The sequence below is a fragment of the Lontra canadensis genome, unplaced genomic scaffold (genome assembly GCF_010015895.1).
Source record: "Lontra canadensis isolate GAN:19392208 unplaced genomic scaffold, GSC_riverotter_1.0 scaffold133, whole genome shotgun sequence".
NCBI lineage: Eukaryota > Metazoa > Chordata > Mammalia > Carnivora > Mustelidae > Lontra > Lontra canadensis.
In genome coordinates, this window is record NW_022631127.1 from 1,230,111 (window position 1) to 1,255,742 (window position 25,632).

General features: G+C 57.3%; 2 protein-coding genes across 3 annotated transcripts; one reads left to right on the forward strand and one right to left on the reverse strand.

Moving 5' to 3' along the window:
- Positions 1–11,966, reverse strand: LOC116858202. Its single transcript, XM_032842851.1, has 6 exons — positions 11,868–11,966; positions 11,003–11,062; positions 9,817–10,034; positions 3,329–3,572; positions 2,456–2,515; positions 1–596 (listed from the first exon to the last, which is right to left on the reverse strand). Exons 1-6 carry the CDS (start codon positions 11,964–11,966, stop codon positions 471–473), a joined length of 807 nt encoding a protein of 268 aa, XP_032698742.1. The 3' UTR covers positions 1–470.
- GATA2 (GATA binding protein 2) lies at positions 6,695–21,211 on the forward strand. 2 transcript variants are annotated; one of them, XM_032842781.1, is made up of 6 exons: positions 6,695–6,977; positions 12,851–13,127; positions 13,555–14,196; positions 15,946–16,091; positions 17,964–18,089; positions 19,245–21,211. In XM_032842781.1, the coding sequence occupies exons 2-6, from the start codon at positions 12,899–12,901 to the stop codon at positions 19,542–19,544; spliced, it is 1,443 nt and encodes a 480-aa protein (XP_032698672.1). In that variant the 5' UTR covers positions 6,695–6,977; positions 12,851–12,898; the 3' UTR covers positions 19,545–21,211. The 2 variants fall into 2 exon arrangements, with proteins under 2 accessions (XP_032698672.1, XP_032698671.1); XM_032842780.1 differs by lacking the exon at positions 6,695–6,977 and adding an exon at positions 11,982–12,186.
- Positions 21,212–25,632: the final 4,421 nt, after the last annotated feature.

Here is a 25,632-nt window from a genome sequence, read left to right on the forward strand (position 1 = left end):
GGCTTAACCCACTGAGCCACCCAGGCGCCCCTTAACAGAATCTCTTAATGTGCCTACCCCTCCACCACCCTGTGAGTTGTCTGCACACAGTGACCATATCGTGTTTCGTCCCATGCCCTCCCCTATCAGCACATGACCTGACCCAACGTAGGTCTCTGCAAATACGCTTGGATTCAATATCTGTAAATACATGTTCTTTGCCCCTCAGAGTTCTGTCACAATTTGTGATGATGTATTAATCTGTGTGGTTATGTCTGACTGTTCCCTGTTTCTCTTTTATTTGTACTGTATGTATATCCAGGGTCTAAAACAGTGTGGCCGAACACATTATTTTAAAGTGTTGATTGGATTTATTAATTAATTCATTATTAAGTGGTTTACAGTACCTAGAGGGAGAAAGATATTGGAAATTCCACAAAGGATACAGAGAAGGAAGACCAAAACTAACACAGCTACGGCAAATGGTATTTCTATGAGGGACACATCCCTGACCTGTGGGCCTGAAGTGGGTGGGTGAAGACCCCAGGGCACAGGAGGCGGGTGACACAGAACTCCAGCATTACATTATCAGGCCAATCTTCCAAATTTTCAAGAAGCTGAAAATGAAGTTCTTTATGTGAAATCTCTCACTTTGAAATGCTGGTGACAATTGGTCACTGCATGGGCCCCTGAGACTTGGATTGCCAATTTTCAAAGCCTGGATCACAAAACTCCTTTTAAATACATGCTTATGAGTAATTCTCATAACCCTGGAGGGAAGTTTGCAGAAGCAGACTTGAGGCTCAGAGTGGGAAAGTGACTTGCCTAAGGCCACCCAGCCAGAAGGGGTGTGAGTATATGATGGGGGGAGTCCTGGCCCAAGAGCCTGTGTTAACCCACAGCTCCTCTCCTGGGAAGGAATTGGGGCACTTCTGAGGGAACAGGGAGCTAATTCTCCAAGTCCTTGGGCAAAGCCTCTCACAGGGTTTGTCTCCAGCCCCCTGAGCAGGATGAGGCTTGGCCTGGAGACGGGCCTGGAAGTTCAGTGGGGGCTGTGGCCTTCTCTAGTTCTAGTTACTTCACAGTCCCTGTCCCGTGCATAGCAATTAATCATCACCTCCTCATGACAATTTGGGTATAATTATCTTGTATTATGAGTGAAGTCTTACCCGGTGGCCCAGGCCTTTCCAGAGAGGCCACGGCTCCCTGAGAACACAGGGTGATAAGTGTTCTCTGCCCCCACAAGCAAGGCAGGCGCGCCTTGCCAAGGGGCCTCCATGATGCTCTTTCCCTTAAGTCCCAGGAGGTTGGTGGAGCCAGGCATCCTGGGGCTAGGGTGAGCAAAAGACAGGGGCAGGGTAGGGGGGAATGGTCTAACGATAAGGAAAAATGATCATGACAGCAGGGCACAGTCTGTCCCACTTGCTCTGGCCTTCTCTTGTCCCCATTCACTCATTCCCAAAGTTGTGCCTGATACTGATCAGCTGGGAGAGGAGTTTCCAGCCCTGGACTATTGCTGGGGAACAAGACTGACTCCCTTTCCCCCAGGAAGCCTAGCATTCCAGTGGGGCAGGAAAGCTGGCAACTTGTGCAAACAGAAAGGAGACTAGTTTACTTGTGCTAAGTACTTACTCTAAAGGAAAAGTCTGAAGGCTCAGTTTCGCTCTCTGAGGGGTGACATTTGAACAGAGACAGTATACACTCTGGGTAGTGGGAAGAGCAGACACAAAGGCCCTGGGGTGAGAATGTTCTGGCTTGTTCAAAGAACAGAAAGAATGCCACTATGACTGGATCAAGAAAGGGGGAGAATAGGCCTGAGTGATCAGCAAAGGCTATTACCCGGATTCCAGAGGAGTTTGGCTTTTACCCTAAATTCAGTGGATACATTCTAAGAAATGATTTCTTGTTGACAACTAAGCGGTGTGACCTTTGACAGTTTGCTAGGTCTGTAACTTCCTGCCAGCCATCTATCCTTTAAGGAAGCACTTATGGAGACCTACTGTGTGTCAGCCCAGCCCTGGGGACACAGCAGTGACAAAACAAAGCCCCTGCTTCTGGAGAGTCCCCCTCAGGGAGGAAAGGACCCCTGCGCCAGCTCTTCTGTCTGGTGACTCCGGTTCAGGCTGCTGGCTCCCGGGGACCCCACTCAGGACACCGGCGGTCGCCAGGTGGCGCTCTGCGCCTGCGCAAGGGCCGCGACTCGGGGGTCGCGGGGGCCGCACCGGACCCCTCAGGCGGGGGAGGGGCAGCCAGGCGGGGAGGCGGGGCCCGCGCCGCAGGTTGTGTGACTTTGGGTTTGACCTGCCTGGAGATGAGCTAATCCCGCGGTATAATAGACCCCGGGGAGATAGGGAAAATGGCTGCGGCGCTATCTGCGTCGCCATGGGGACCATCGCGCGCGCGCGCCCCCGCGCGCACGCGGGCGGGGCTCGAGCCTGGAAAAATACAGCCTTTGTCGGCGGCGCGTGTCACTCACGGCGCGGAGACCTCGGGCGGCGGGGCTCCAGTCTCTTTCCTCAGGTCCGGAGCGGGGAGGCTGTGGGGCCCCGTCAGGGCGTGCTTGCTGAGGCGGGATGGGACCCCTGGGTGTTCCCAAACTCCTCTGAAGACCCCTCTCCCTTACACAACCGCACACAACGTTTAGCACATTCCATTCCTTACACTGGCGTCTATCACACCCGCACGCACCTTTCGCTCCCCGCTGGCTGGCTCTTCCCCAGGCTGGAGAGGGGTCCCAGCTCCCCAGCTCGTGCGTACGGAGCCTACACGTGCAGGCGCAGGCACAACCCAACCACTGCCCTTCCCTCTTGACCCTTCTGCAGCACACCCCGGAACACCCAGGCAGACAGATACACAACAACGCAACCGCCTTCACGCAGATTTGTGCACACCGGGGTGAACACTGACACCTTGCGCACTCACTCACTCCCAGCAGTCACAGGTGTGCTTACAGGCCGGTATGAACCCACAGCACTGAGTACTGTTGGACACCTGCAGGCACACAACACTCAGAAGAGTAACACACCCATGTCCAAATATACACATACACACGCATCCTGTGTGCATTCCTAAACAGCCTCACCCAGGGCAGATACGTACACAATACGCTCGGTCACCACACCTGTAGACACAGATTTGCACACCCAGTCCTTCACACACGTGTCTACCCACCCCGAGTAATATGCATGCCTACACACTCACGTGCAACATCCCTTCCTCTGTGCTCCCTCAAACAGCCTCAGCGGGGCCAGCTCCAGGGACAGATGCCCACCACGCATGTGCATGTGGGCTTGCACATCTGCACTTTCCTGTAGCACACTTCTTGACATCCCTGCATGCACACTAATACCCTTTCTTGTTCAGTGCCCATCCACTGGCACAGGCGAATGTCCATCCAAACACGCCGGGCACACCCGGGGGCGCACAGGCGGGTACCCCCCGGCAGGCAGGCAGGCGGCGCGGGCACAGGGCGCCCGGCGTGCCCCCCGCGGACGGCTATCTGCCTGCCCATCAGCGCGCGGATCTGCGGTGGTAAATGATGCATTCGATGGCGGGCGCATTTGTTGTGCGCGCTCTGAAAGGGCTCCGATAATCTGGAAGGCAGAGATAAGGAACACCATTTATTCCGCGGCACTTTGGAAACAATTCCCAGCCCTGTACAACCCCATTCTCGGGCAGCCTCCGGGAGCCGGGCAGATAACGATTGGCTATTCATTATCTTCGCCGGGAACAAAGATTAGCCGGCCGAGATGAAAAATTACCCCGGACAGCGGCGCAGCCCCGCGCGGACCCCCCTGCCCGTCGCCGCCGCCCGCGGCTCGGTGCCCCGCCCGGCCCGCGGGCTCTGCGCTCGCGCCCTCCCGGCCCGCAGCCTGGCGATCGGACTCCCGCGCTCGCGTGGGGCGCGGGGCTCTGTATTGCCTCGGTCCCTCCATCGATCTGTCCATCCCGCCCAGCCTGTCTGCCGCGTCCCCACTTTTCCCTGACACTTTTGGAGTCCTTTCTGCTCTCCCTCTTCTCCCACTGCTCTCAAGGCCTGTCCCGGTTCCCTTCTGTCTTCCCATCTTTCTATTTTTGTTTTGTTTTGCTCTCTCTCTCCTCTCTGTATCTCTCCCTTGTCTCTCTGTCCATGTATCTCCCTCCCTCTCTGGTTAACACTTTGGCTGCTTTTGTTCCCTTCTCTCTGACTCTTTCTGCCACTTTTTAGTTGTTTGTTTTTGTCTGTTCCTGCATGTCCCCGACCCACGCCTCCATTCCCTCCTGGTGTCTCTGTCCCTTTATGCCAGTTTCTTTTTAAGATTTAAAATTTGGATTTCCCTGTCTTGTCCCCCATTCCCTGTCTCTCTGGGTCTTGCCATCCCTGGGCCTCCATGTCTCTCAATCTCTCAATCTACTCCCACCCTAGAGGGTCCCCCACATCAAGTGGCCTCACATCCCCTAGCTTCTTAAGGCTGTGTTCCTGAATGCACACCAGAGGCTGGGAGGCTCCAGCCTGCTCTGGCCAGCCCAGCCCAGCCCAGCCCAGCGGAGAGATGGCAGGTGGGGTGGGAGTGTAAAACCTGGAACCCGCCTTTGAAGAAACAAGACAGAACTAGAAAAGGCCCAGGAGACACTCCGGCCCTGCTGGGTTCATGGGGATTTGCTCTTGTGCCCCAGTGAGGCTGGGGGCCCTGGGAGCGGGTGGTCCCAGCGAGGCCACCTCATTAGAACGGTTATTCAGCACGGTGCTGGCGTCGGCAGATAAGCCTTATCAGCTCATCTCCCCCTCCCACAGACAGACAGAAAGTGCCCTCACAAATGGCACCCTGGAGCTCCACTGGCCGCCTGCCCCGCCAGTTAGGGACGGTGGGTGATCTAGGAAGACACACGTACGGTGTGTCACCCAGGGACACACTCCTCCCCAGACAACAGACACAGGGTAATGCTGGGTAGAGTAACACACATAGTTCAAAGATACATTTGTACACACAGATGCCCACACCCTAGGTAAACAGACAAAAACACCCACCCCAACACATACCAGTTCATACACAGTGCTATACACTGATCCGCAGACACACTTGGCTACGTTCTACACTGTCCACCCTCCCGTAATCAGTTCAAAGATATAATGATACACACCAGATAGCCGATGCTGGTAAAGAAAGACAGGCAGGCAGACACACAAACATGCACAAACACCCCAATTCATAGACACAGGATACCCAGATGCACAGCTACCGACCCACATAGGGACATACACCATTTTATAAACAAGCACTTGGATGTGATTGCTTCCCATCAAATGATTCATGGACACAATGGTCACACAGATACACAGCCTCAGGGACACACACCCAGTTCCATGGAGACACTCTCCCATGTGCACTTTGGAGGTCAGGCTCTGAAACAGCCACACATAATACACAAACTCTCAGGGACCCACACAACACAGACTCTCAATATACAAACTCTCAGGGACCCACAAGAAGAAAGGGGCATTTTAATATACTCAGTTTTGCAGACTTCCCACGTGCTCACAAATGCACACAGACACACGGGGGCACCCAGGATAGATATTCTGTGTGCACACAGCAAATAACACATGCAACACAGTCAATCAGCTTCAAAGAAAGACCCACGGATAGAAGATGTCCACAGAGAAGGGGGTGGGGGGCTGGACACTCCTCTCTGCGACACACACTAGTTTTCCCCTCGATTCCAAAGCAAAGCACTTTCTCTTTGGGCCCAAGATCCCCAGGCCACTTTCAGTCCCCCAGGGCAGCTGGAATGGGACCACACGCCCCCCCACACACAACCACTGTGGAGTTGAATTTTGAGGTGGGGACTTCGGAAGTACAATACCAAGGTTCTCCTAGCTCACAAACCCAAAAGCATTCTTGCCGGGAAGATTCCCACACCCAGCTCCTCTGCCTAGCCTTCCAAAGACAAGCTCTCTACTCCGTAGCTCCCTCCTGCCAGAGGGTTCCTTGGGGATGGGCCAGGGAGACACCTCACACCCCACTTCTGCAATGCCCTGGTCTGCTGTTGGGAGAATTCAAGTGGAGGTATAGGTGGGAAAGGGAGAGGCCATGTGTCTACATTTAGCCGAATCAGCCTGGAAGTGAGGGAGGTGTGTGTGTGTGTGTGTGAGAGAGAGAGAGAGAGAGAGAGAGAGAGGCGCGTGCACGCGTAAATGCGCGCGCACACTGCGCGTGCCAGATTCGCAAGCTACATTTGGGTGTGTGCACGTGTGCATGCCGGTGTGACCCACATCTCCCCGCTGAGGATGTCCACGCAACCACAGCTGTATGCACTAACGCGTGTGCACAGATGTGTGTGTGCGTGAGCACTATTGAAAGAAGGTTGGAGAAGAGGAGCAGGCAGCTGTGTACGTGTGTGAGCGCTTGTGGCCACGGTTTGTGAAGGTCCCCCGGGAGAGTCTCCAAAAAGAGACGTCCCGGACTTTCTGAACATACACCCTTGAGAGCAGGGGTGCTCATTTGTGCGCCCCTGCGAGGGCCGGAGTAGTCTGGAGTATGGGCGAGTAGGGTGTTGCACCTTGAGTGCCCACCAGCCCTCGGCCTGCCGCCGGGCGGCTGTACCAGGGAAACGGGGGGCAGAGCTCTGGGCACCCTCCTGCCCCCCTGCGGCGCTCCCGCCCCCTCAAAGTGCTGTCGAAATAAAAAGCAGCGGCCGCTGCGGCCGGGGGAGGGGAGGGAGAGGCAGCGGGAGCGAGAGGGAGGTAACAAGGCCAGCGCCGCCCGGGCTCGCTGCTCAAGACTCTATCTCCTGGCTGCCTTCGCCCCCACCCCAGCCGGCCCCCGTCGGCCACCCGGCGAACAAAAGCGGCCCGCCGCGCACCATGTAGCCTTTCGGCGCGCCGCCCGGGCCCTGCTGGTGAACGCTGCCAGCCCGCGCCGGTGTCCTGTGGGCCCACCTAGCCACGCACCTCGCTGAGCGCCCCGCTCCGCTCCGGCCCCGTCCACCCGGGGGCGCCGCCCGCCGCACCTCGCTAGGTAAGTTCTCCCACCTTCGCCTGATCAAGGCCCTTCCAGGCCCCAGGTCTGGCCCACCCGGCCCCCTAAACGCGATCTGCCTAGCCCAGTGGCCCCTGACATGTGGCCTTCGGGGTTTGCTTGGTCCTACCAGCGGCTCGAACCCCAGGGCACAGGGGCCTAATCCTGAGGGAGTATTTGCAGAGTTGAGGACAGCAGGCCCGCGTCGGGCCTCCCGCTTTCCCATTTCTCGGATTCAGCCATACATAGGCCGAGAGCCCGGGTTATTCCCTGTGCCTCGCAAAGCGCCCCACCTCCCGGCCCCCGGAGCTGAGGTCTTTGTCTCGGCCGCCCCCACCTCCGCTCCACGGCGGCTGAGGCGCCCAAGTCGGGCAGCAGAGCCGCGGCTGCACCTGCCGACTGGTCCCGTGCGCCGGCTTTGCGCGGCTTAACCCGGCTCGCTCCTGCGTGCGCCCCCGCGCGCCGCGCCCCGCGGCCCTTTATCCTGTGTGGCTGGGGTGCGGGTGGGGGAGAGCGCCGGGTCTGGAAGTCTCCCCCCAGCCCCAAGCCGGAGTAGGAATCTGTTTAGTGGGATTTCAAAAAGAATAGGGCCGCCGCGGGCTCCGGGATCTGCCACCGGGAGGCGTAGACGGCGGTCTGGGTCTGTCTGGACGCCGGGCATTTAGAATTCTTCAGCAGCGGCCAGGCTTGAACTCCCGGTTGCCCCAACCGCGAGGGGAAAGATCCGGCGTTCGGGGCCCCCGAGAGTGGCGGCCTCTCCTTTCCCGGAAAACACTGAAGGAAATTCGTTGTTTTGGAAAAAGCTACGTCTCCCGGGGATCGGGAACATCTGGCGGTGAGCTCCGGGTCTACACAGGCACCTAGCGATGGGATTCGTTTATGAGTAGGCAGGATTGGAGAACCAGGTAGGGCAATGCGTCTGGAGAGCGTTTCCCAGCCGGGTTGACAAATTGCAAACAAATTGCGTCTAACGAAACGGATTTGCCAGTTGTCATGCTGCCTGGCCGCTGGGCCGCCAGGCACCCATAGTAAACCGTGGCTGTTCGTGAAGCAGGGAAAAACGCCGCCCACTGCTGCAGGTCTCAGCAGGGCCCGTGGGGGAGGCTGTCCGGCTTGGAGGTAGGTGGTTACAACCTGATAAGGAGATAGAGGATCTCCCAGGCGCCTCGACCCAGGGCGCCAAGACTTCTCGGAAGATGGGCCTTGGGTTTTGAGATTCAAAAAGGCCCAAAAGACGTAAGGGATGGGAGAGCCATCATGGAGGCCAGAGGAGTGGGAGCCTTCACATCTGGGGGCCTGGAAGTGAACCCCAACCAGCGAAGGGGCTATTGGAGCCCTGTTCCCTCCATTGCAGAACCCCTCTGGAGGGATGGCGGCAGGCCTAGCAGATCTGAGGCCTTGCCCAATGGGGACTTCTGAGCCCCTCTGGCTGAATTGGTCCCCATTTCCTCCTCCATACTCCTCAAGGCACATTGCCAGCGTGGGGCTGGGAGGTCGCTGGATTGACAATTCAATATCCCTACGGAAGGCAGGTCCCCTAAGCAAACTGGTTTCTTTGAATCTCCCTTCCACTGCCGGCCAATTAGATGCTCATAGGAAAAGGTGGGAAGAATTAGGTTACAAAGAAAGGGCCAACTTATGGTCCCAGAGGGGCTACCCTGGATGGTGGAAGTTTAAACAAAGGGCGCAGAGGGGAGGGCGATGTAGGATGGGGAAGACCCGGCAGCTGAGGGCCACGGCCCAGGCGGGTGAGGCCCTATAGAACCGGGCCTCGGATCCCTGCGCTGCCCGCTCCCCAGAGAAAGCTTCTCAAGCCGCACTAACGACCCATGCTTTTTCGGGGAATCTCAGGCCACTTGAAAAAGGCAGTTAGAAAATTCAGTTTTTCTGCTACCCTTCCCCAGTCCCTCTCGAAGTCTTGTTCTTATGTAAGGAAAGTGACAGCTTCTCAGTGCCATCAAAAGGCAGCACCCGCTATAAGCAACAACCCTTGGAAACGAACAAAAAAACATGAAAAAGGGAAGGCGTCCCTCTGAGGGCATTCCGGAGACCCCGAATCCCGAGGCTGTAAACTGAAATAAATCTGCTCTTCTCAGGCGCAAGGATGCCCCCCGCAATCCCAGCCGATTTGGGGGGCTCCCTGATCCTTCCCGGTCGTTTGTTTGGGTTCGAATGATAAGATGGTATCCGCTGCCTACTGGGCAAGATGCCTGGCTAGTGTCCCTTGGTCTGTCTGGCATACATGTACACTCGTGACTGGAATGGGGGGGTGTTTTACTGGCCAGCTGGGCCTTCTCCTGCCTGGCGTCCCTGTTTTCTCTCCCAGGCGGGTTCGTTCCTGCGGGAGAACGCAGCAGTCCCGTGTCCAACGCAGGAGCTCCAATCATAGTGGAGGCCTCCGCCAAGCCGGCTGCCTGCCCGCCTTTTGGAGGAAGGCAAGCCTGGGGGCCTCAGGAGAGGTGGGGGAGCTCCCTTCTCCCCGCCCCCCTTTTTTCTCTAGGCCGGGATTGCGGGAAGGGAGACTGGTGCGGATCTCCCGAGGCCCCTGCTCAAGCATTGCTTAACCGCCCTGCTAAGCTTCTCCGCGCGGCGATTTTCTGAGCCGCCGAGCGGGGTAATTAAATCCCCGCCCGCGTTCGGTTCTGCGCCAGGCCAACGGGCAGCTTGGAGCTGCAGTTCAGGCAGGGGCCCGGCCAGGCTGGTCACCTCCACTCCTGCGGTGGCCCAGACGCTGCCCCGGAGGGGTATTTTAGCCAAGTTCGGAAAGATGAAACTGCAGACCCACCCAGAATGGGGGTCATTTGAATTACGCCTTTGGGGGGGAAATAAAGCGAATTACCTGTTTTCCGGAGGGCCCGCAGCGGCCACGTCCCTGCGAGCCAAGGCGCGGATCCCAGCCTCACGGAAAGCTTCCGCTCGGCTCCGGCGTTCCCGGCCCCGGGGCCGGCAAACGGCTGGCTGCCTCCTGCTCTGGGTCCAGGGGTTCAGGTTGACGGGACAGCCTTGTCGGACACCCGGGATTGTCCCTGGGGCTGCGGTGTCTTTGATAAGCTCCCGCTAGGCTCCAGGGACGCAAAACAGGCTCGAGGTTCTGACGATCGCATTTTACGCGTTGATGAAGAATCGTAAGCTAAAGGCGGGGAGGAGAGACAGACGAACAGAGAGGCAGCGAGTCCGGGTCAGACCGCGCGCGTTTTGGGGAACGCGAACTGGAAGGCACTGAAGCCAATCACCTGCCTCGCCCGACCGCGGAGGCCCGGCGCCCGCGGCGTCGCGCTCCCACTCCCCGGCCACAGCGCGCTTTACCCGGCTAGCGCCGGCCTCCTCTCCTGCTCCTCTCCTGCCGAGCGGAGTTCCGAGAAGCCCGGGCGGGCCCCGCGCGCCTCGGAGTGGAGCGGAGCGGGAGGCGCAGCGGGTCGCCGTGGCAGGAGGGTCCCTAAGCGCCCGGGACGCGCTGGTTCCCAGCTAGATGGGGCTCCGCGCTTCCAGCCCCGCGTCTTTACCTGAGCCAGGGCCTCGGACAGATGAACGGGACAGTCGGACGCCTAGGCAGGAGGCGGCCCCTGGCCGGTGCCCGCACCCCCCCCCACCCCGGCGCTGCCCAGAGCTGGCCTGCGAGAGGGTGACTGGGGCGCGCCCGCGGAGCTGGGCCTGGCCGGGAGCCCCCCGAGCCGAGGGGACCGAAGGCTTTCCTCCCTCCTCGGATTATTAAAAAGTTCATTTCCTGGCGAATCGGGTGACGTCAGGGGCCCGGCGTCGCGGTGGCGGGGCCGCCCGGCCGGAGAAGCCGCCTCCAGTTACCCAATTACCGACTGTCAATCCCGCCGCCCCTCCCCCCACCCTCCCGGGGGTGGCCCAGACCCCCGCCCTCTCCCCTGTCCGGGACCCACCTGGGATCCCTCTGGGCTCCTAACTCCGAGAGCTGTAGACTCAGCTAAGGGAGAGGGGCTGGAGGAGGGCGATTCCTCCCCCTTACCCTCGCACCTGTCTCAACCCCCCAAAAGTTCTTTGTTTCCGACACTCACCCACCCACCCCCGCCTCCCTCGTCGGCCGTGGGCTCCCTTCGAGCCTCGGTCTCCTCGGTCTGTATAATGGGAGAGAGCAAGGAGATTTGTGCACGGGGCCCACTCCCCCCACAGAGCTGGATCTCTGCACTGGAGGTGTGTGTCGAGCAGTTCCAGGTGACTTAGGGGACTCTGTTCTCAGTCTCCCGCCTCCCTCTCCCCAGGGGCCGCCTCAGGGACCCCCGGGAGGGAAAAATGCCTCCTCCTGCCCAGAGGCGTATCCTTCGAGCCGGCGCCGGCGCCAGTCCGGGTCTCCGTGGCCTCGCCCCAGGCAGTTCGGCCCGCTGGTCTGCGAAGGCCACGCCCGGGAAGGGGACGCCCCCTCCCCCTCTCTGGAGCCTCCAGCCAGGCCACCTCCACCCGGTCAAGCTCAGTCCTAAGCGGCTTGTTGTCCGAGGCCCAGGTGCCCACTCGAGTCTCATAGTTCTTGCCCCTCACTGCTCTTGCTGTCCCGCAGTTGTCCTCCCAACCCCCTGCCCAGCCAGAGCCCGAGTAGTGGCCTGGGTAGGTAGTTGAGACTTCAGCTGGGAGGTGGTATCAGAGAGTGGAAGGGCTGGGGTCCCGGGGAGAGGACACACAGGCACCCGAAGGGTGCACGACCGGTGCTCCCGGGGAGGGGTCCCCCGTTGGGGGTTAGTTACTGGGAGGAGGGTCCTGAGGTTAGGGGGATCCAGGAAAGTCCTCAAGAAGGGGAGAAGCAGTTGGCCAGTGGGGTGAGGGTCCTGGCGGGGGGCGTTGGCAGCAGGGGCCGCCGGGAGGGCGCTGGGAGGGGGCCCGCGGGCGGAGGGGGGCAGGCCCGCGGGTCAGTCCGGGAGTCCGGCGGACTGGAGTTGCGGGCTCAGCCAATGGGGGGCGGAGGCTGGGCGGCGCGCGGCCCTGATTGGCTGGCGCGGGCTTCTTAGGCGTGCACGGCCCCCGCTTCATGTCTGTGCAGGAGTCGAGAGCTGGCGCCAGGGCGGCCGGAGGATGCCGAGGGGCCGGAGCCGGGCGGGCCTGAGGCCGAGGCGCGCACTGTCCCCCGCTCCTACCCCGTGAGCCCAGCCGCCCGAAGCGCGGTTCCTGAGCCCTCCACTCCCCGGGCTCCCGCCGGTGCTGATCCCCCGTCCCTGAGGCCGCGGTCCCTCCTCCCCGCGGCGCTGCGTGTGTAAGTTTGGGGTGCGAGAACTAGCCGGGGCCTGGGGTGCGCCAAGCTCTGAGAGGTCTCTTCCGGGGCTCAAGGTCGGGCCCAGGCTGCGGGTGACGGCTTTGGTGTGGCTTGGTGAGAGGTCCTGATTGTGCCTCCTGGGAGGCACGCAGGGGGCTGGCTCCCAGCCGCTGGGGCTGCGTGTGCGTGTTTGCGGGGGGAGGGGGGTCGTCAAGTCGGTATGTGTATCTGGCGCCAAGTGTAGATATGTGCGTGTCTCTGGGCTCATGTGCCCCAGTGGGTGCCCAGGCGCCTGTCTCCAACTTTTGGTCTGTGTTTATGTGATTGTGTACCGGGAAAGGGGAGGGGGGGTCGGTGTGAGTGTCTGACTTAAAGTGAGACTCCGTATGTATTTGTTGGGGTAACTGCTGTCGGGGTTTGTCCCCGTGCGCGACCCGGCGTGCATGAATGCCTGGCTCTGGGACCGGGGGTCACCATGTGAATGTGCGCGGCGGAACCCTCTTCTCCGCCTTCCTTTCGTTTTGAGCTTTGAGCTTTCCTCCCACCCGGGACTCTCCCTCCGCTGAGCTCGCCGGAGGCGTAGCGGCGTGCGGGACTCCGTGTGGCGGGACTTTGGGGGTGTCAGGCCGTGGCGGCGCCCCTCACGCCCCCTTCCGTCGCTCAGGGACGCCGCCACCGCCTCGGCCCAGATCCCGAGCCTCCACTGCCGGTCATGGAGGTGGCGCCGGAGCAGCCGCGCTGGATGGCGCACCCCGCCGTGCTGAATGCGCAGCACCCCGACTCGCATCACCCGGGCCTGGCGCACAACTACATGGAGCCCGCGCAGCTGCTGCCTCCGGATGAGGTGGACGTCTTCTTCAACCACCTAGACTCTCAAGGCAACCCCTATTACGCCAACCCAGCCCACGCGCGGGCACGCGTCTCCTACAGCCCCGCGCACGGTGAGCCCCCGGCCAGTGGGTCACTGCGAGCCCAGGCGCGGCGCGACGCGCGCCGGGCGCGGGAGGGGAGGAAGGCCCCGCTGCCTGCTTCCCGGATGTGAGATCCGCAGCAACTGAAATTTTGGGGCGGGGAAAGGTGGGGGCAGCAGCCTCTTGGGGGAGGGTTTGGGTACCCTAGGGTTTCTGCCCATTTCCAGCTGGCTTGTGGGGGGGTCCCTCCAGGCCCCAATCCGGTGGGGTTCCTTCTGTGCCACTTGTCCTTTAGCTCCGGACTGAACATTCTTGATTATTGCCAGTTGGGGTTTCATGTTTCTGGTTTTCTTTGGGAAGAAGGTTACTGCTGGTTGTCTTGGGAGTTGTGGTCCTGTACATCAGAGCCCTGCGGCTCAGCCTCAGCCCACCCTGACCCCTCTCCCTTCTCCTGCAGCCCGCCTGACAGGAGGCCAGATGTGCCGCCCACACTTGTTGCACAGCCCTGGGTTGCCCTGGCTCGACGGGGGTAAAGCTGCCCTCTCCGCCGCTGCGGCCCACCACCACAATCCCTGGACCGTGAGCCCCTTCTCCAAGACACCGCTGCACCCCTCAGCGGCCGGAGGCCCTGGAGGTCCCCTCTCTGTGTACCCAGGGGCAGGGGGTGGGAGTGCGGGAGGCAGCGGGAGCTCTGTGGCCTCCCTCACTCCCACGGCAGCCCACTCGGGCTCCCACCTCTTTGGATTCCCACCCACTCCGCCCAAGGAAGTGTCTCCCGACCCCAGCACCACCGGGGCTGCCTCTCCAGGCTCCTCTTCCGCAGGGGGTAGTGCAGCCCGGGGGGAGGACAAGGATGGCGTCAAGTACCAGGTGTCACTGACTGATAGTATGAAGATGGAAAGCGGCAGTCCCCTGCGCCCAGGCCTGGCTGCCATGGGCACCCAGCCTGCCACACACCACCCCATCCCCACCTACCCGTCCTACGTGCCGGCCGCTGCCCACGACTACAGCAGCGGACTCTTCCACCCTGGAGGCTTCTTGGGTGGCCCTGCCTCCAGCTTCACCCCTAAGCAGCGCAGCAAGGCACGCTCCTGCTCAGGTAAAGGCCAGCGCCAGGGACCTTGTGGAAGTGGGGATGGTTTGTGCTTTTGTGTGTATGGTTGGGGGAGGAGGGCTATGATATGGGAGATAGGGCAATGTCAGTCTTCCAGATCTAGGGATGGGTCATGTTCCCCTCCAATAGCCTCCAACAGATGTTTGAGACTCCAGAATGGGAAAGAGGGAGCCCTCAAACTTTTGCCCTTTTCTTAACTGTTCTGAGGGGTCCCCAAAGTTCGTTTCCCTTCTCCGCCTCTCACCCTCCCTTTCAAGGTTGTGGCTGCTACCAGACAGAACACAGAACGGGAATTCCCCCTTCCCTTCCCTGGATCTTAAGTGAAAATTTGAACAACCTCTTGATTAGTTTATGAGAAAGCAGTACGCAAGTGACAACAGGGAGGCTGTGCGTACGTGTGTTTGTGAGTGTGTGAGCAGGCTGTGGGAGCACTGTAGATGCTCCAGACCCTCAAGGAATCTGGTTCTCCAACTCAATCAGTCCAATCTTGGGATTTTGATGTTTCCCAATCTCCCTGGGAGATTTCCCCCAAAGCAACATTCCCAGGACTTGTTCCTGCTCCCTGCCCCCTGGCGTGTCCTTCATTGTCCCTCCCTGAAGGCTGGAGTGTGGGGGACGAAGTGTAGGTGCCTCTGCGGAGACAGGCTGGAGCCTAGCTGGTTTGTCCAAGAATCTGGCAATAGAGCAGAAACCAGGGCTGATGCGGGGCTCCGGGCTGTCAGTGCCTCCTTCCCGATCCCTGTAAGCCGAAAAAGAGGAAGATTTTTTTTTTTTTTAACTTTTACTCCTGAGTCTAGGAACCTTTCCTTGGCCATATATATAGACAATTTAGCTGAAACTAAATGGGGAGACATTTTCCCAGGGGCTGCGTGATGCCAGGCTGTCCAGCTCCCTGGCCTGATTGCTGCCGCCACCCTGGGCACCCACCTCAGCCCCACCTTGGGGTCCCCGTTCCGCTCAGGCCAGCTGTCTTGCCTTTAACTAGCCCCTTCTCCCAAGTTTGCTTTATCCATTCGATTTGAATTCCAGATGGTCTTTTAGCAACAACAACAAACAAAAAAACCAAAAAACCCACCATCAACTGAAGACCAAGGTCGCTTAGTCTACTTGGCTTAAAAACGAAAGGGCTTACGGCTTCTTTTATTTTAAAGAACACCACCTTCGATCTGAGTCCGGGACTGAATTCTAGGGCCCCAGCGGAAGAGAGGGAAGTTGGGGAGAAAGAAGGAATTCCCCTGCTTGGAGAACAGAAGGAGGGTAGGAGCTGAGGGCTGAGAATCGGGAGGTGGCAGACACAGCTGGGGAACAGGGGAAGATAGAAAAAAGGCAGATCCAGAAAACGAGCCAGAGCCCTCCCAGGCCCGGCCAGGTCGAGTGGGGCCACTCCTGCCACCGCCCTGCCCTCGGCAAAGTTTGCTGTAAATACCCTTTCATTGTCGCGCCGAGAATCCCTGGGGCCTTGGCCCCACTCCTCCCTCCTGCCCTGCTTCCCTTCCTTCGAGAGAGGGTTTTGAAGATGGAGCTTTGGCCGTAAAGCTACTCTCTGAACTCCTCTCCTGCGGGGGGGGAAACCTCCTCCGGGTCCCTCTTCCTGCCCAGGGCTGGAACTAAAAGTCACCCCCCGAGGCAGCCCGGGCTGAGGCCGACCGCTGCCTGGTCGGCGCCTGCCCGCTGGCTCTCTCCCGCGACCTTGTCCATCAGGCAGGCCCACTGTCTCTCCTTGTCACCCTTCAGAAGGCCGGGAGTGTGTCAACTGTGGGGCCACGGCCACCCCTCTCTGGCGGCGAGACGGCACCGGCCACTACCTGTGTAACGCCTGCGGGCTTTACCACAAGATGAACGGGCAGAACCGGCCACTAATCAAGCCCAAGAGGAGACTGGTAAGCGCGGGGCAGCAGGTGGCTGGGGAGAACCCGCCAACCTGGGCCCGGCCAGCGGCTTATTTAAAAAATAATAGTAACACCACCAAACCCTTCCCAGACAGCTGCTTTGCATCTTGAAATCCTTTTATCATTAAAATCGCTTGGGGTGGCCCTTCTTTTAGGCCAGATTCCACCCCCCTCCCGCCCCGGGCCAGATTTCCCCCTCCGCAACCAACCAGGTATCCTCACCCCACCAAGCTCAGGAATCCCCAACGTTGAGTGTCCAAGGGCCCAACTCCTGTCCCCTGGCCTCTGTTTAACTCTTTTTTTTAAAAATAGGGCCATGAAGTAATTTTCCTTGTAGCCCAGCACACAATCTCCTCACGCTTATTTAAATAAAACACACACTCACACCAACCACCAAAAAAACCTGCCCTTTATTATTTTTCCATGGAGTCACCTATACTGTGTATTTTCATTTGAGTGATTTAAAAAAAATGCCCTTTCGGATCTCCTGCCGGAGTTTCCTATCCGGACATCTGCAGCCTGAAGATAAGGAAACTCCGCGTATCTGTTTCCGGACCCCGCGAGTTTTAGAGCCTCTCCTCGGCTCAGTCCTGCCTCTCGCTGGGCTGTTTTGAAATTTCTAATACCCTCCGCTCTGCAAATAATGCGTAAAATGCTAAGAATAATAAATATATTTTTTTCAGGGCGAAGTGATTTACGAGGCTTAAATCGCTTGCTGCTTTGGGGGCCCCCTTTCTCCGCCCTCCCCACCCCCCCCCAGCGAGGGCGGGGTGAGGGCCCGGGTGGGGGTAGGGGTGGAGGATACGGTGTTGGCCCCTGAGTCAGAATTCCAGCTCCAGGCTGCTTACTCACCCTCACCCTCCCCGCCCCCGAGGCAGCAGTCGGCTGGTCCCTCCGACCCAGCGACCCAGCAAGGGAGCTCCGGTCGGCGGAGGGCCGTCCCAGCCTCTCCAGGCCTCCTTTTCCCACCCCCTGTCCTGCTGCCTGCGGTTCTTTGGGAAATATTGGGGGGGGGTGCTGGTGGGCCCCCAAGAGGAGATCTGCTTTCTCAGTCAAGACTCTCTTACTTTCCCTTGTTAGGAGCCTTCAGCTCCCTTCAGAAACCAGACACTCATTTCCAGACCACCTCTGGCCTGCATTCCCTGAGGGGCTGCGGGGCAGTCAGCAGCGTGTGGTTTGGGGTGCAGGATGCTAGACGGACCAGCCTTGTGCTGATGGAAATGTTCTGGCCCTGCCCTGTCCTGTGGTCGTGGTCGTGACTGTTGATTCCTTGAAATTGTTGATTCCTTGAAATGTCGCTAATGCCCGAGAAGGAACTGAAGCTCTAATTTTATTAAACTGTAGTTGGGTTGAATTCGAACATTCCCATGTGGCTAGTGGCTATGGTACTGGACGGCGCAGCTCTAGACTTCCCTAAACATTTGATGTCCCTGCCTGGCCTCTTCGGGGGAGGGGGGGGCACGTCACACGCAGGATGGTGGATTTTGAAAGGACTCACATGGGACTGCAGAGTCAGACCCAGGAGCTCCAGGGGGACTGAGCCAGCCTCCTCAGGGCCTCAGTTTCCCCATTCGATGGTTGCCGGGCGGGGGCTAATGTGTCCTTTCAGCTCTTGCAACTCCGTTGATTCCGAGATCAGGCTTCTGAGAGTTCTTTATTCTAAGTTCTGTGCTGGTTTAGGTCCCAAATTCTAAAATTCCATGGCTTCTGAGATGCCTGGATTCGCCTGTGAGCTTTCCCGCTCCCGGGCTCAGTTGGCAGGGACAGGGGTGGGAGGGTAGGGGGGGTGGGGTAAGGGTCGGGGAGGGAGGTCGAGGTGGGGCGTGGGAGCCCAGCCTGCTGACGCCGCCGCTCCCCTCCCAGTCGGCCGCCAGGAGAGCGGGCACCTGTTGTGCAAATTGTCAGACGACAACCACCACCTTATGGCGCCGAAACGCCAACGGGGACCCTGTCTGCAACGCCTGTGGCCTCTACTACAAGCTGCACAATGTGAGTCCACCCCTCCCCGGCCTGGCCCGCCCCTCCCCGGGGACGGCTGCTCTTTGTGCTCCCTGGTGCGCGGGGCTGGGGGGGGGGCAGCGGGAGGCAGCCACAATCTCTGGCGTGGCTTGGCTTGGGAGGCGGCTGCCGCACCCCAGTGCCAGAAGGCCTTCCCATAAGAGGGGACCAGCCGGCTGGAAATGTGTCCCCCACGGCGGTGGGGGGGGGCTGCAGGTCCAGGGAAGGGGTGCTTCTTTTTTTTTTTTTTTTAAGATTTTATTTATTTGACAGAGAGAGAGAGATCACAAGTAGGCAGAGAGGCAGGCAGAGAGAGAGAGGGAAGGAAGCAGGCTCCCTGCAGAACAGAGAACCCGATGCGGGGCTCTATCCCAGGACCCTGGGATCATGACCTGAGCGGAAGGCAGAGGCTTTAACCCACTGAGCCACCCCAAAGGGGTGCCTCTTTTTTTTTTTTTTTTAATATTACATTTATTTATTTGACAGACAGAGATCACAAGTAGGCAGAGAGGCAGGCAGAGGGAGAGGAGGAAGCAGGCTCCCCACTGAGCAGAGAGCCCGATGCGGGGCTCGATCCCAGGACCCTGAGATCATGACCTGAGCCGAAAGCAGAGGCTTAACCCACTGAGCCACCCAGGCGCCCCAAAGGGGTGCCTCTTTAAAACAAAAAGTAGGGTCACCTGGGTGGCTCAGTGGGTTAAAGCCTCTGCCTTTGGCTCAGGTCATGATCCTAGGGTCCTGGGATCCACCCCTGAGTCTGGCTCTGCTTGGCGGGGGGCCTGCTTCCTCCTCTCTCTGTCTGCCTCTCTGCCTGCTTGTGATCTCTGTCAAATAAATAAATAAAATCTTAAAAAAAAAATAAAACAAAAAGTAGGCATGGAGTTTGGTCATGTCTATGGTGGGGGTGGGGGGGCAGTGCAGGCACTTAGTGGGCTCAGGGCCCCTGCCCTGCCCTGTGGGTCCCACACAGGGAAAAGCACCATTCTTGACAGGGTAGCATGCTGGCAGGAAGACAGAGATGAGCGGGGGTGGGGGGTTTGCAAGTGGGGTCCCCAGCCCAGACCTGTCTTTGCCCCATGTGGAAGCTGGGGGTTGGTATCTTGTTCAGGGAACTGGACTTCCTGAAGGTTTTGTGGTTGCTTCCAGGTGAACAGGCCGCTGACCATGAAGAAGGAAGGGATCCAGACGAGGAATCGGAAGATGTCCACCAAGTCCAAGAAGAACAAGAAAGGTGCAGAATGCTTCGAGGAGCTGTCCAAGTGCATGCAGGAGAAGGCCTCCCCTTTCAGCGCCGCTGCCCTGGCCGGACACATGGCACCTGTGGGCCATCTCCCGCCCTTCAGCCACTCGGGACACATCTTGCCCACCCCTACGCCCATCCACCCCTCCTCCAGCCTCTCCTTTGGCCACCCCCACCCATCCAGCATGGTGACCGCCATGGGCTAGGGACAGCCCCCCGGCAACGGACAGACAGATGCCAAGAGGGTGGCTGGCAGTGCAAGGCTGGCGACCCTAGGCAGGGTGGGCCAAACCCTTAGCGGCTTGCCCTTCCCTGAAGACTGATGCCACTCCTGCCAGCCCGGCCGGAGCCCCAAGCTGCCTCTCCTGTGGGCGCTCCCCTTGGCCATCAACGGTCACTGTGAAGGTCCTCATCCAGGCTGGGAGGCAGCCTTGGCCCGGCTTACTGCCCAGGTGGGGTTTCCATCATGGACAATTGTTTGGAGAACAGAACAGACAACTTTACAACGAGAAGAAGGTGGGGGGGCAGGGGACACACGAAGCAAACCGTTTTTAGAAGAAGGGATTAGGCAAAAATAATTTATTGTGCTCTCATTTCTAACAAGGACCAGGGAGACGTGGAGGTCTGAGCTGCCCCCCAAATTCTCTTCTGGATCTTCTTTTGCACCAAGTGCTGCTTGGCCCATCTGCTTGCTGGGGCTCTGGGGGGCAGGTGTGCGGGGTGGCAGGGTGTCCATGGCCCACACCTTCTCCTCTGGCTTCCTTTCCTGAAACAGCTGAAGCCCAGGTTGGGCTGAGCCGGTGTGGCTGGGCCAGCAGCCTGGGGAGGCTGAGCGGTGCGTGCCCTGGCGGCCAGGCCCTGGAGGGCAGAGACAATCAGGGGCGGTCCTGCGCTGATTCCCAGGCCAGGGCTGGGTCACAGGAAGGAAACAACATTTTCTTGAGAGGGGAAATGTCTCCCAGATCGCTCCCCTGGCTCTGAGGCCGAAGCTGGTGTGACCCGTGTCCCCTTAATGAGTCTGAGCCCCAGCCAGGTGAACCCCTGTACATACATCCTTTTTCTGCAACACCCCTCAATCCCCCTCCCCTCCCACTCTGAGACAAAAGAAAAAATATATATATATCAAAGACTGCATAAGCTTAACTCGCTGAGGAGTTAGTTGTTTTATTTTTAAACTCATTTTGGGTCCAGTCGATTGTATGTTGCCACGGAAGTCCTTGCTATGGAAAGGAATAAAACCTACAAACCAAGGCTGTAGCTTCACAATTATTTTTGGAAAAGTACTTGGATCCCACAGCCCTAGGACAGGGAGCCGGGGGCCTGGGGAGGGGCCTTGGCTGCTCTTGGCTTCCAGGGGCTGGTCTGGCAGGTGGCGAAGGCAGGAGTTGGGGGTGGGTCCAGCGAGAGGCCATGACCCTGCTGGGGTCCCTGGAGATGCCTGGGTTCTGCTCCGCTTTGCTGTGGCTGGCTGGATCCTTCCCAAGGTACAGCTGTACATAACTGTGTCCGAGCTTAGATTCTGTATGCGGAGGTGGTGGGGTGTGACGGCCGGCAAAAGCCTGGCCCTGGGGAAGAGGATCATGCCGAGGTAGTCGACCAAGTGCAATAGGAGCCCCGGCGATCGCTGCAGGGGGGGAGGGGGGCACCACAGCCAGAAGTAACTTATTTTGTACTAGTATCCGCATAAGAAAAAGAATCCGCAGTATTTTCTGTTTTTATGTTTTATTTGGCTTGTTTCATTTTGGATTAGTGAACTAAGTTATTGTTAATTATGTACAACATTTATATATTGTCTGTAAAAAATTGTATGCTATCCTCCTATTCCTTTAAAGTGAATACTGTTAAGAATAATAAAATACTTTTTGTGAATGCCTCTGGCCGGTGTTGTGGGCTCCTGGGCTGCTGAGTCCTGGGTGTGGCGATAGGCAGTCAGTCCTAGTGGTCCCTTTGGGTCCAGTGATTTGGAGAGAAGGGCTCCTGGAATAAGGGATGGGGCCCTGTCTGTCCTGGTGTCTGGTTGGATACTGGGGAAGCACAGGGAGGCTTGTGGTTTCTCCAGCCTTTGGTCTACACACTGATCCTTTTCCTGGGGCTCTTATAGAAGCCAACAAGGATTGACCCCACCCCTACCCCCACCCCCTTCTACTTCTTCCCAGATGCTGATCAGCTCTTGTTTCTGAGCTATCTGGTCATCAATATTCCTGTTCATTGACAAATATGGTCACCAATGTTTTTGATCACCAATGTCATCGATTGCCATCATCTTCTTTCAACAAAGGTGGTCATTGGACATAGCTACCATGACTGCTATTCTTGGTCAGTGACATGTCTGATTGCTGAATCTTGTGACCGTAGACATCTGATTACTAACAACTGATCGCCAACACTCAATCACCAATATTTTATCCATGCCTCTGATCAGGGACGTGTCTGGTCCCTGACAGCCACAAAATGTGATCGCTGGTGTCTTCGGTGATTGTCCTGGCTTACTGGTAATATACCTGGCCATGAGTATCTCCTACCAGCAATATTGCTGATCAGCATCTCTATTCATAAATTTTTTAATATTCAGTGTGTCTGGTGCCAACATCTCTGATGACCACTGCATTTCCTCATTCACCATATTTGTGATCGCTGGAGCATCTTATCACTCACGTTCCTGATTTCCAATGCACTGGTCCCCAATGCCCCCAATCATTAATGTCCTAGTTCATTGAGAAGCATGACCATCAATGTCACCGATCAATGTTTTTCCAATCACTGATAGATCTGATCACTCATATTTCTCCCCAGTATCTCCAATCACACTATTGTCATAACCAATGTTTCCTTAGCAATGACTTTGATCACTTGTCTCCATTCACCAACATCTCTAACCAACAATATGCCTAATGACCAATGTCCCTAATCATGGGATCTTCTTCCCATCAAATTTTCTGTCGATGTGGTCACCAGTGATTCTGGTTACTGACATCCCTGGCTCCCCAGTGCTCATCACTCAGCTTGCTAGGGTCCAGCATAAGGATTGTGGAGTCTCATCTTCCAAGTCCCTGATGACCAGTGTCCCTTATATCCTGATCACCAGGAGCACTGACTGCCAGCCTCCTCATCATTGGTATCACCAGCCACCTGGGTCTCTGGTCGTTAAATTCTCTAACCATTGCCGCCTTTTGTGCCCAGTAGCTCACCCACCAGCTGAATCTCTGGATGGTCATTGAATGTGATTACCTTTGTCTCCCCTACACTCAGTCATCAAGGATATGGGGACCAGGTAACACTCCTGCTGCTCACATCCTCAGTCTCCCATGTCCATGATCAATGAGGAATGATATAACCAATCAATGATCATACTGCTCACCAGGACCTCCTGATCCTCAAGTGTACAACCACCACCTCTCTGATGATGTCTTTGAATGATGTTATCTCCCACGATGCTATGGTCCCCAATTACTAGTCATCTATTCATACGTCCCTGATGATAACCTTTTTTGGCTCTAATCACCGTCTCTGGTACCCTGGGTCTGCAATGAGTAGGATTTCTAATGGCCAGCCTCCTTGCTCCTTGGCAGCCCTGACATCCACGTGGTCCAGGAAGCCCCTCCTCTCATTCTTCCCATCCAAGACTGTTGGTGCTGGCAGGGTGCTTGCTTGGACTCAGGGAAGCAAGGGTGGAGGGCAACAGGCCTCCTAGGAGGTCCCAGATACCCCAGCCCATCAGGGCAGTGCAGAAGGTGCAAACTTGGGACTGCATCCTTTTCCTGTAGAATGGAAATCCAGAGCAGATAGGAACCAGTCGGGTGTGTAGCTGGATGGGTCCTGGTCTGCCCGTCTCAAAGCATGGTGGCCCTCTTGGTCCTTCCCCAGCTCCCAGCACTCCAGCCTCCCCTCCCGTCCGCTGTGGCCACAGTGAGGACAGGGATGGTTCTGCCCTCTCATGCCCTGGCTCTTGACTGCAGCATTGCGTGTCTAGATGATCATGTATTCAGGTGTGCACATCTGCCTGCCTGTTGAAAGCCTCCTACACACCAGGCACTCTTCTAGGTGTGGGGGCTATATCACTGAATGAAAGAAACAGGAATTCCTGCCCTTGGGGAGCTTACCTTCTATGCGGTAAACACAGTAACTCTGCCTGGCCTCCAGCAAGTCATCCTATTACCTGGCCTGAATTCCAGAGCCCAGAGTCAGAATCTGGGGTCCAGAGCTTTGAGTGCATGACCGATCCCCCAGGACTCAGGAACCAGACCCAAAACACAGAGCACAGAGCCTGTCCCCCTCTAATTCAGAACTAAGAGCTTGGAGCTCAGAATCTAGAACTTAAATCCAACTGTGGCCCAGAACATCGACCTCAGAATCCAGATCACAGAACATTGAGCCCAGAACTCAGCCTGAGGGTCCTGAGCATGGACCCTCAAATCCCCAGCCGAGAGCCTGGAGCTCCGAACCCAAGACTTAGTGCCAAGGATGTGGAGCCCAAGGCCTAGAATCTGGATCCCAGAACAACAGTGTGGCTGGACCCAAAGGCCAGAATCCAGAGCTGCCCCCACCTGCCCCATTTCTCTATTACTATCCTGGTCATAGCACCTTCCTATTACCAACCAGTATTTTTGGAGCACGCAGTGGCAGGCACTGTCAAAGGTGCCAGAAGCCGCCAGCAAGAAACAAGGAGATGAGCGGATTCCCTCTCCCTGCAATGTCAGGTCCAAGATGGGCCGGGGCTGGATCTGTTCACTCTAGTGTTTCCATCGCCTCTCAAGGCCCACGGTAGGTGCTTCCGAAATGTCTCTCGGATAGATTCATTCCCTTATCCCACATGTGTTTGTTGACCTGTTGGTTGCTGGCGTTCTGGGTTTGGATGAAACACACACACCTTGCCTTGATCAATCAGCTCTCTCTGGCTGCCAGGAAGCTCTGCGAGGGCACAGGTTGTTTCTGACAAAGGCAGCGGCCAGAGCTGGGGAAGGCTGTGATGGCTGTGGTAGGGATGGTGTCGAGTGGTAGACCGACCACTGGGAACCGGGAGGCGTGTGGCTTTGGAGGCCAGAAGTCCAAGCCCCAGGCACTCCTGCCTCTGCAGCTTCTGTTCCCTCCCCCATAGAATCATCAGCTCCTAACAATGACTCCTGCAGCCCAGAGTCATTGTGCGGGTAAACAGTTTCGATTTTGTGGCCTTAAAGCTCCCAGGCAGGGCCGGGTAGGCAGGCAGGCAAAGCAGGCGAAGTGTCGTGTCGAAGTATCCCAAGTGGCTGCCTTAGCAGGGAGATGGTGCCTTTATGATTCTGTGGGGCGCCTGGTGCCAGGGCGCCTGGGGTGGGTTGGCCTTTGTTCCATCTGTTTGCACCCAGGTGGGGCTGTCCCGGCCCAGGGTCCCCTCCTCCCTTCCTCCTGCAGGGAGGGATGGCTCTAAGCCCACCTTTTTATTCCCATTTTCTATAGGAAGAAATCAACACCCCCACTTTCTAATTTGTAGAGACCATCTCTGTTCTTCTCCAAAAGTTGCTCCCATCTCCTGGTCACCTCTACTAGAAATAGGGAAGGCAAATAGCCTTCCAAGTCCCCAGGGCCCCAGAGTAGACACTGCTCTGGGGGAGGGAGGTAAGATTTGGGAGGAATGCCTGCCATCCACCTGATGGAAAAGAAGGACAAACTCCCCTGAGAGGGTGGGAAGCACACAAGGAGCCCCTCTTAAGGCCAGTGGGCTGCCCTAGGTGAGTGAGTTTATAGCACCAGACAGTAGATCAAAAGTCCACTGTGTGTATATGTTGGGGAAGGAGGGATAGGCAAAATGATATAGTGATTCCAAAGTTTATTTGTAAAAACTAACAAGACCAGCACAAGTCAGAAAATTAGGAAAAATAAAGTGAGGTGTGTGTGTAACACATTCCAGTATTAAGATTCTATGATCACAACCTTTCAAACCTGTGGTTCTACTGTAAGAATAAAGGAGATCAATGCTCAGACTCCAGTAAGCCCGAAATAGACCCTATTATTTACAAGATAATGGATGATAAAGGAGGTATCCTTGATCAATGCAAGGGTGGAGGGTTATTCAAGGAAGTGGAGTTGGAACAACTAACTGGTCATCATCTCACTGGGTGAACACTTAACTCAGAGATCTGAAACCAGCGGAATGTGGTCTTCTCCAGCCAGCCCACAAATTCTGATTTGGCTGTGTGGTGTTTTGAAAAAGTATGGGTGAGTTGCAAATGATTTTAAATTAGGAACGTCACCTAAAAAAAGGGCAGAAGGTTTGCCCAAGGGGCCATTTTTGCCTCTCTCCCAGCCTCCATCTCCACC